The 10554-nt window shown below is 50.7% G+C and overlaps 1 protein-coding gene across 1 annotated transcript; it reads left to right on the top strand.

Annotated features, from left to right (window-relative positions):
• Positions 1–690: 690 nt before the first annotated feature.
• LOC124648023 (protein IQ-domain 26-like) lies at positions 691–2419 on the top strand. Its single transcript, XM_047187855.1, has 3 exons — positions 691–1002; positions 1531–1704; positions 1802–2419. Exons 1-3 carry the CDS (start codon positions 691–693, stop codon positions 2417–2419), a joined length of 1104 nt encoding a protein of 367 aa, XP_047043811.1.
• Positions 2420–10554: the final 8135 nt, after the last annotated feature.

Here is a 10554-nt window from a genome sequence, read left to right as displayed (position 1 = left end):
CTCGGAGGAATCTTCCCTTCACCCACCCCCTCGCCTGTGAAACGCTGACGCGGTGTTACCGGTGAGGCCCAACACGCGTCCCTCTCCCCCACAATCCTCTCCTCCCCCACCCGCTCCTCTTCTTCGTGTTTCTTGCACTGTGTTTCCCTGTTTGCCGTCTGAAAAGCTCGTCGTCCCGGAAAACAGGTTTCCTCTTCCGGCCAACACGCAGGCGACGCTGCTTCTATTCCACCAACTCCGCTGCCATTTGGCTCTACGCCGCTCGCTCGTTTCTGCTTGGGCCAGTCGAGGTCCAGCAGAGCACAACGCCCTCCTTTTCTCATCTCCTCTTTCGGTTTCCTTCTCTGCCCAGTCCCATGTTTCCTGGCCGCACACCTCTGTAAAGGCTTCTCCTCTTTACCACCCCACAAAACTTTTGTTTTTGCTTGCTTGGGTTGAAAAGAGGAGCCTTTTGCTTTGCTCCAGCTGCTGTTTCAAATCTCTCGCGGTGTCCGCTTCATTGTTTTTGCTCCGGCTTTTCAGCGTTCGAGAAACTCGTTTCCACAGGTTCCCACGCACACATAGCATTCATTTCCTCTCCTCTCCTTGCAGTTTGTACCATTTCTCTAACTTTCTTGATGAATCTTCGCACTCCCCTGACGCAATCTCTCGCGGTGTTCTTCTTGCAGATAGCCTCCCAACCGCAACGCCATGGGCCGTGCCATGAGGTGGCTCAAGAAGGTGCTCACAGGCGGAAAGAAGGAAGGGGACAGGGACCGGGGCAAGGAGCTCCCGCGGAACGCCGCGGCCGCGCACGGCGACGCCGCCATCGCTGTGCAGCCCGTCGAGAGGAGGCGGTGGAGCTTCGCCAAGGCCAGGAGCAGCGTAGCCGACGCAAGCCGGCGGCCCTCCGTCACCGCCGTCGTCGCTGGCGAGCTCTCCCAGGTCAGGCCCTGCAGCTGCGGCCAGGAGCGCGAGACAGAGGCCGCCGTCCTCATCCAGAAGGCGTTCCGAGGATACCTGGTACGAGTCATCCTGCTGTTCATACACCTTCTTGCTGCGTTCTCTGTTTCTCAAAACAAAAGTGAATTTCGTGATGAGCTCATGAACATGCCGAATATGTTTGAAAATTTACTAAGGTGACTTTGGGCATTATATTACTTGTTTGTCTCTGTGGTGGATCGGTGGATACAATTCTTAAGCCATGGATGATGAATAGGTGAAAGGGATATTGGTAGATTCCTCTGCATTTCCATTGGACAAGAGATTTGACTTCACTTTGCTTACCTCCTCTCCCCACCGGTTGCAATGCTTTCTTTGTCTTTTCCTCTGGCCGGGTCGTTAGCTCGTAGTAGTACTGCTCATTGTTTAACCTGCTGCTGCTGAGGATATACATTTGCTTAGTTCACAACACCATAGCTAGCTGCACACCGTGACACAAGCCTACTCCATGCACTCGTCATCGCACTTACTATTAAATTCATCAATGTCGCAGTTTGAATTTTGTCAATGTGAATGTAAAATTTTGAAATTTGTACCGCAACTGTGCAGGCTAGGAAGGCGCTCCGTGCTCTGAAATCGCTCGTCAAGCTCCAGGCCCTGGTGCGCGGCTACCTCGTGAGGAGGCAGACGGCCAGGACGCTGCACCGGCTTCAGGCGCTCATGAGGCTGCAGGCCTCCTCGCACGCTCTCAAGAACCCGTCGTCCCGGAGATCCATCGAACAGGTGAGGATTTCTAACGGCGATGGTTTTTCATGATATGGACAGAGCCTTTGCTTGGCGGAGGGAACTGAAATTTTAAAACTTTTTTGTTGACGCGTAGGAACGGAAGACGTCGCTGCCGGTGGCGCACCGTCGGCGCTTGTCGGAGGGCGGCGACGCCGGCTTCGACCGAAGCCCTCGGATCGTGGAGATGGACACGTGCCAGCTGCGGAGCCGGTCGTCCCGGATCCCTGGACGCTACGCTGCCGACCCGCACTCTGCTCCGCCGGTGGCCTCCCCGCTCCACTACTTCTGCAAGCCGCCGTCGCGCCTCCAGCTCCGGGAGCTCGAGCAGCGGGAGCTGCCCAAGACGACCCACAACACGCCCCGCCTCAGCGTCAGCGTGCTCCCGGCCGTGGGCGGCTCGCCGGCGAAAGCCCGGCCTTCATGCGGCGGCGGGCGGGAGTCGAGCAGCCCGCGGTACATGGCGGACACGGCCTCCTCCGTGGCGCGCACGCGGTGCCACAGCGCGCCGCGGCAGCGTCACGCCGCGCCAGGCGAGGCAAAACCTGCCGCACTTGGTCGCGCCGTGACGAGGAAGACGGCGCCGCCGCAGCAGTATCAGCAGACGCAGGACAGCTTCAGCTTCCAGAGCTCGGAGGCCACGAGTCGCGTGGAGGACTACTCGGAGATCAGCGACGAGGTGACCAGAGACTACTACCTCGACCAGCTCTGGTGATCATTCCATTGACTGATCAGGCCGCTACTGAATACTGATCGATTAGGAGTTAGAAGAACAAAGTTTTCAACATCATCTTGGTATATATTAGTAGTAATAGTGTGTAGGATTAACCGATGCTTAGTTCGTGGCACAACATTATCTTCATGAGATGTACTGCCAGCGTAGCTCAAGCATGCCAAAAAGATCGAGAAGGGAATAAATATCTGTTCTGCTTCTGCTAAACCATTTTGAGAAAACGAGGCCAAAGTTCTTGAATTCAACATTGTGATTGCTTGTTTGGGTCCTTCCACAATTCAATGCGGATTCTGAACCCGCTTGGGAAAAAGAGGCAGCAGTAGCACATGACACCGACGCGCGCCTCCTCTAAAAAAACTACAAGGCAGAAAAAAATCTGCAAAAACAGTAGCTCGTCAGATGGTACTGACGAAGAGGTACAAAGGGCATGGAAACTGAGAAGAAGCTGGAGAGTAATGGACATACGGCCGAGCTCCGTTCCTCGCAGATCCTTGGCAGTGAAGACAAAGCTTTGTGGTTGTTTCGTACGTACAGCACCGGCACTGCCACTCAACCGCACCACTTTATGGATCGCTTAAATGTAGCAGACGTACGTACCTTGCTCTGATGTGAAGCATCAGGAGGAGGCAACGACCGCGAAAATGGCAATGGCGGTACCAGATGGTTTCATCATATGGCTGTCTGCTATGTTGACATGACACGCCATTAGAGAGGTTCGGCAGAGATTCAATGCCGGTGCAGATTTGGACGACGGGGACGAAGATCACGTCCTTGTCCATCTCCATATTTCCTTCCAGACGGTTTTAATGTCACCGACGGGGTACAGTACCACGCAGGTACCCGATTTCGTAGCTTGCCTAAGATGGCCACATGGGTCATACGTATCTCTCTTTTTTTTGAATGATCTCGTTGATAGCAAACATAGGATTGGGCGAATTTTTTTTAAATAATACACTTTTTAATGTTTAATCCAGAAATAATATTCGTTTTAAGGCAATTCCAGAAATAATACACCGTCGGGGCCCGTGAACCCGAAATTTAAAAATCGGGTTAGAGGAACCCGAATTTTAAAAGTCGGGTTAGGTGTACCCGATTTTTGGAGAACCTGTGCTGCACCAGATCGAGCCAGAAAAAATCGGGCTAGATGAACCCGATTTCGAAAAATCGGGCTAGGTGAACCCGATTTCGAAAAATCGGGCTAGTTGAACCCGATTGCACTGTTTTCCCGCTTTTTTGCGTTCACACAGTTTCCCGCCCGCCCTTGCCGCCACCCTTCCCGCCACTCTTTCCCGCCACCATCTCCCGCCAATTTTATCCCGCCAGTCCTTCCCGCCACCATCTCCCGCGCTGGTGTCGAATTTTAGCCTATAAAAGCAGGCAGCGCTACCCTAGATTGCACAAGTTCTTGTATCTCTATCTTTGTGCTGTTTGGTCACTGTTAGCCATAATGAGTGTGCCGTGCTCTGACCCGGATTTTAGGCCGGTGAAGGCGAAGGCTGCAAGTTTACCCCCTGGTGTGACTGCGGAGCGTTGTTGGTGCGGCCGTGTTGCTAAGGTTAAGCAGGTGGAGGATTTCTCCGACAAGTTCGGCATGAAATTTTTCATGTGTGCGAGCTATGAGCATGATCCACCCCGTAGTTCAGCTTCGTCGTCCACCAGGCTGCCGGTATGTTTCGACATAATTTTATGTTGGCTTAATTATGTTTGTGAATTTGATTTATCGTTATCGTTTGTGTTGTAGTCTCCCCGCCCCTATGCAAATGGTTTCACTTGGATAGACACGGAGCAGCCGGATTGGGCACGCGAGGAGGTTGAGGAGAAACAGCGCCGTGCGTGGGCAACGTTCTTTGAGGAGGAGCGCCGGGAAAAGGTCCGTGCTAATGAGAAAGCGGAGCGAGAGAGGCGGATACAGAAACTAAGGGCGGAACAAGCTCGTAATCGAGAGGTGAATCGAGAAGAGGATGGATGATGAGGCTGCACGTAGGTTTGCGAGAGGAAGAGGTGCGCAGGGAGGCTCGTGAAGCGGAGAGGAAGAGACTAAGGGAAAGAGCTGCTGAAGCGCAAGCGGCGGAAGAACGTGGCGACAAGTCTGGAAAATGGCCACGGTGGACGTAGGGAAAGTAGTGTGATGTGTCGTATTGGCTATGTATCTTAATTTCAGTTGTATCTTAAATTTCGTTGTAGTGTCGTTGTATCTTAAATTCCGTTGTAGTGATAAACTCTACTTTTATTTCAGCTGCAATGTATCTTCATATCAGTTTTAGTATTATTGTTTCCCGCCTAATTTTTCCCGCTCAGCTTTTCTCGCCTTTTACCCCCCCACCGTAATCTCCCGCCAATTGTTCCCGCTCAAATTTTTCCCGCCTTTTACTCCCGCCCTAATCTCCCGCCAAATTTTCCCGCTCACCTTTTCCCGCCGAAAGTCCTCCCTTCTAGCCTATAAAAACCCCCCCAGTGTTTCCTTCAGTTTCAGTGTATTCTCTCAGCAAGATGGATCCCCCATATAAGAATCCCCCCCATCTTTTCACCGAATCCATGGCCAAACCTCTTCTAGACGAGGCCCGCAAAGTGATGAGGGAGAGTAAGGTAGACACATTCGAGGAGTTCATCAGTAGCGACGCCTTACTCCGTAAGGTGGGTAGGGAATTTGAGAAATATTCCTATGGGTGGCCAGTGAAGAAGATGCCTGCTCGCAGCCCACGGGAGATAAGGTGTGAGCTTATCAGGTTGAATAAGAAGTGGCAGTCACTAACATGGAAGACTGAAAAAGATAGAGAAAGGGATTTCAAATATCCATTCCCGTTGGCGGCTGAGAGTGAGGATGATGATGATATCTTCGAGCCTAGCACGAAGGCGAAGAACACAGCATCGTCGAAGGGCAAGAGTGCCAAGTCGTCGAAGGGCAAGAGTGCTGCACCGCCGGTCGTCGACTCGGACGACGACTTCGAGCCTAGCACCAATGCCACGAAAGTTGCATCGTCGAAGGGCAAGAGTGCCAAGTCCTCGAAGGGCAAGAGTGCTGCACCGCCGGTCGTCGACATCCGTCAATGAAAATTGAATTGTACACATCCGTCAATGATTGTCCAATTGATGTAATAACTGATGCTAAAAATAAATTGTACTCACGCGTGGACGCGTGGTGGTAGAGGAACTGTGTGAGGTGGTGGCTCGATCAACTGACGCATTCCGAACTGTCTCATGACCCTCTGCTGCGACATCTCCTCCACGAAGATATCGAAGATGATCTTCGCCTTCGTCATCCAGTAGGCCCAATCTCTGGTACACATCAACGATATACCACCTGGGTATGCCTCGTCGCGGTGGTCCTCACTGTAAGGCTCCCAGCTAACATCGCTCTCCAGTAGTAGGTCAAACTGCTCTGTGAATGCTGGGTAGCAATTCCTTAGCTGATTATGCCCAAAATGTCTCTGCATAACATAACACAACTATGTTACTATTCCATATAGATCCAAACGTCTGCATAACATAACATAACATAACACAACTATATAAACAAGGTGTGTATACCTTCCGAGAAGTCCATATAGATCCAAACGTCGGCATGTCGATGCGATCCGCGTCATACAACTCGTCTGGCGGCCAAGACCCACCACCAATCTCAGGACGACCGATGGGAAACCTCGTCCAGGACCGGAGCTGCAACGGGAGGGGGCAACCAACGATTCCCGGAACCATGCGAGGTGAGCTGGCAACCCTTACACATACCTCGGTACGTAGCGGCTAAGACCGCGGAACCCTAGCTCCTCCGTGTGATGTGCTCGCCTCGTGGCATCTGCTATCTCCTGAGCTATAGGGATGTACCGCGCACTGATCGTGTTCCCATGATTGTCCGTGAACATCGTCTTCCCGAGTAGCCACATCAGGTACGCCTCCAAGCTGCGAGTGATCTGGACCGCAGTCATCGGTACATCGGGGTATCCGAACTGCTCGATCTGTCAACAAATATTCAAAGTTAGGACTACATATTACGCGGTATTTAAGGCTTGAAAAAATAGACGAAACTGTTACGAACACCGGAACTCGTGTAGCCACGCTCGACGAGGGCCGTGAGCCTCAAAAGAGATAGGCCCAACGCCCTCGCGAACACCAAGGAAACGTGCATCCATGCTGTGCATCCAGCCCACGGGTTCCTCCAATGGGCCGATGGGCTCACCAGCCAACGGAAGGCCAAGCAACATAGACACGTCCTCTAGAGTAGGAGCCATCTCACCCCAACGAAAGTGGAAGGTGTGTGTCTCGGGCCTCCACCGATCCACTAAGCAGGTGATCAAAGCTGCATCGTAGTTCAGACGCGAAACGTTATCTCGGGCCTCCACTAATCGAGCGAAAGGTAGTAGTCCAGCCCACTTCAACCTGCAAAAGAAATGATGAACAAGCTAAAGTAAGGTCCAATTGGAAGATAAATTTCAAATTATAGCTAAAACACGTACCTGTCTTCCTACTGAGGGTGTATCATCCAGTTCTTCTTTGGAGTACGGGTCTGCAGTGGGTCCATGCTCTGCGGGTCGGCCTCCAAGTGCGATGCACGATGTTTCTGATCAATCCCTGGATCGAGCAACGGTCGGCCCGCCATATCTGCATAAGGATATCAAAGATTACAAATTAAAACATCATTCATAAAAATACAAATTAAAACATCATTCATAAATATTACAAATTGTAGCATTGTTCGAAGATGATACAAATTAAACCATTGATCACGAAGCTTACAAATTTAAGCATAGTTCATAAAAATACAAATTAAAACATCATTCATAAATATTACAAATTGTAGCCTTGTTCAGACTAAGATGGTTCACACATACTACAACTTAAGCATAGTTTATAAATATTACAAATTTGTTACTGTCTCCCTCTAGTTCTTCCCCTCCCACGCCTTCCTCGGTTAGCCGCCGCCGCAGCTGCCGCTGGGTAGAAAGTGGGACATAGGGGGTCCCTGTGTCCAAATTGGTTGCAGAGAAAACATTGCCTAGTGGGACCACCCGCTTCTGCTTCATCCATATCATTTCTAATGCGCCTTGTCTCCCGTCGACCTCTCGTTTGTACGCAATAACCTTGGGTCAGGGATGTACCGCCTTTCATTTGGTATCACCGTAGTGAAATTTCCCACAACTCTATATCCTAACATCTCACCGGTCCAGGTGTTCATCACAGCCTCTTTCGTGTAATACGGAGAGACGAAAGAGATTGAGTCCATCCCTAGTTGTCTGGTAGCTGCCAGCACATGGGAGCATGGAAGGTGAAGCAATTTCGGTTTGTTGCATGTGCACTCGCACGATGGCCATTCTTCATTTCCAATTCTCACCTCATGTGTTCTCACCGCATTCACACAACCAAACTTGTCGGTTGGTAAGCGCACCTCGAACCTCCTTTCCTGATTACCGATGGCCAGAACAGTGTGTGACATACCCTTCTTCATCTTCACATCCATATATTCCATAATGGCCTGACAGTACGGAGTGTTTGGATTTTGCAGCATATGACTCACATGCCAACCGTCGTCTCTCTTTGAAATAATTCATAGTGCCATATAAAATACCCTCCACAAGGGCTGTCAAAGGCAATGCCCTATTTCCCCTAAGCACGAAGTTGTATGATTCAGCTAGGTTGGTAGTCATCACACCATACCTAGCTCCATGTGTGTCATGCAGCAAAGACCACCTTTCTAATGGCTCGTGCTCTATCCACTCTGCAAAATTTTTAATCCGTCGTCCAGGCCTCCTTCTTGTATTTGGTGGGTCAAATCCAGGCAGGTCGCATAGCCCAATAGGATCTGGCTCGGGGGCTACTGGAACCTGTGTACCCTGTGCCACAGCTGCTGCATGAGCTGCTGCTAATGCAGCTCGGGCGGCTAACCTCTGCCGCACATGGTCCTTAGTGAACTCATCCAGCTTGCCGCGGAGAAACGTGTACTTGCATTCTTGATTCTGCTTGCACAACTTCTTGAACAGATTCATAAGACCCTTGTTCCTAAACTACGAGAAGAAATTGGCCCCAAGGTGGTGCATGCACCACCTACTCTGCATATCCTGCCATGGCGTCTCTTCATCAGGTCCGGCTTCTTTCAGCGTCTTGATAGCCGCAAGTATACCTGCATGCCTGTCATGGAGCACGCACACATTTGGGCGATCTTTCACTATCGATTTTTTTAACTGCCATAAGAACCATAACCAGCTAGCAGTGTTCTCGCTCTCAACAAATGCAAATGCGAGAGGCACAATTCTATTGTTTCCATCCACTCCAATTGCTGTCAGAATCTGTCCCTTGTACCTCCCAGTCAGAAAAGTTCCATCTACACACATCACCGGACGACAGTGCATGAAAGCCTCGATGCATATGCTGAATGCGAAAAACACCCTGTGCAGAACCCTGACATTAGGGAACTCAGGTATCACAAAGTCTTGTATGTCCACATGGGTGCCCGGATTCCGGTCCTTCAATGTCTGCAGGAGACGGACGACACCGTCATAAGCATCAAAGAAGGTTCCGAATCTGTTCTCCAGTGCCGTCTGTTAAGCCCTCCATGCTTTGCCATATTCAATTTCATAATTATATTGAAGGTGAACTCTTCTCTGGATGGCTTTAACCCCCATCGCTGTATTCTCTACAATCTCCTTGTAGAACAGACGAGCAAGCAGAGTGGATGTAAGGTTTCGGTGATCCTTCAGCATACTCTTAAGGACACAGTTGTGCGGCACACAGTCGCTCACCACCCATGTTGTGTCATACTTCGGACAGTACCCATGCACCCTTGCTGGACATCTAGCATCGCTGCAGACCACTGTCAAGAATTTCTGACTTGAAACGGTGGTTCTGAATACCCTTTGCGTGTTCATTGCCCACTGAGTGATTGCTTCCTGCAGATGTCTCTTGTCAGCATATCTAGCACCAAGCGAGATGGTGTTCATGCTCGTACTCCCAGGCAGAATCATGCCGATCATCGACTATCATTGCATCCGACAAATCATGGTTCCAAGAAGAGGGGATCGGATCCTCCTCGTCGTTATCATCCGAAGTATCGGATCCACCGGATTCATACGAGTCAAGCTCATAGTCCACTCCATCCTCGTCTTCCTCGTCCATCATGTTCTGCATCTGGTCTTCTTCTTCATCCTCGCTTTCAAGCTCGACAGTACCATCATGACCACCTGCTGCATGGCTACTCTGTCCGGATTGGAAACTGCTGCCGCCAGCATCAGAACTTTGACTGCTCGGCTCGGATGGAACTCACCCTCGCCTTCCTGGGAATTCACCACCTTCGCCTCGGGAAGCATTAAGGCGATGGGGTGAGTTCCCCTGCGCTCGCACGCTTCCAACCAGTGCACCCACTGAGAGGTCCGCTCAATCGGCTTCAACCGCCAGAAAAGCTGGGTGCTTGAGCTGCTCCACAAAGCATGCACACCAACAGTGTATGCTTCGGGATTAAGCCCGAAATTCACGGTCAACCACTCCTTCAACTGACTAACTCGTCATGTTTTTGGGTTTGTCAGATGCAAATCCTCATACTGAAACTCGCTCAGATCAGCTCCCATCGGAGTTGTTCGGACCGTGCCATGACCGAAGTAAACAACAAATTTTACTATATCTGACATATCTGCTCACCTATACAAATTACAGACTCGTCAAAAAATCTAGCACCTACACTCTACAATAAATACTTTCTACCGGTACATATTTCAGTAACTAATCTGCGAAGCTAACGAACGCAACATGCATCATTACACGATCTAATATCAGGAATTAGGGTTTACCCTTGAAGCGTGCCAAACACCTCCGTCAGCAGCTCAGCTCGTCCACCACCAGCAGCTCCACCACCACCACCAGCAGCTCCTCCACCACCACCACCAGCAGCTCCTCCACCACCACCACCACCAACAACACCTCCACCAAAACGCTTCAAAAACTAACCCATGTATAGATCAGATGATTCTACAGCTTTTGGTGGTCAAACTACAGCAAATGGCTGGACAAATTGCTCAGCAATGCGAGAAAACGCTGCTGGCCTAAGAGCAAACGAGAGAGAGAAAGCAGATGAGCTGAGGCTGAAGGAGGAAGAAGAAGGGCAGAGCGCTCGGGCGAGCCAGCACCGCGCGCGA

This window comes from Lolium rigidum, chromosome 4 (assembly GCF_022539505.1).
Source record: "Lolium rigidum isolate FL_2022 chromosome 4, APGP_CSIRO_Lrig_0.1, whole genome shotgun sequence".
Lineage (NCBI taxonomy): Eukaryota > Viridiplantae > Streptophyta > Magnoliopsida > Poales > Poaceae > Lolium > Lolium rigidum.
The sequence above is the reverse complement of the archived record's forward strand: the minus strand, read 5'-3'. Positions and strand labels throughout refer to the sequence as shown.

What these genes read in the sequence shown, in the direction of transcription:
- LOC124648023 (XM_047187855.1), top strand. Translation starts at nt 691, where the DNA reads ATGGGCCGTGCCATGAGGTGGCTCAAGAAGGTGCTCACAGGCGGAAAG. An exon ending in AGGCGTTCCGAGGATACCTG is followed by an intron (nt 1,003 to 1,530) that starts GTACGAGTCATC and finishes GCAACTGTGCAG; the next exon opens with GCTAGGAAGGCGCTCCGTGC. An exon ending in CCCGGAGATCCATCGAACAG is followed by an intron (nt 1,705 to 1,801) that starts GTGAGGATTTCT and finishes GTTGACGCGTAG; the next exon opens with GAACGGAAGACGTCGCTGCC.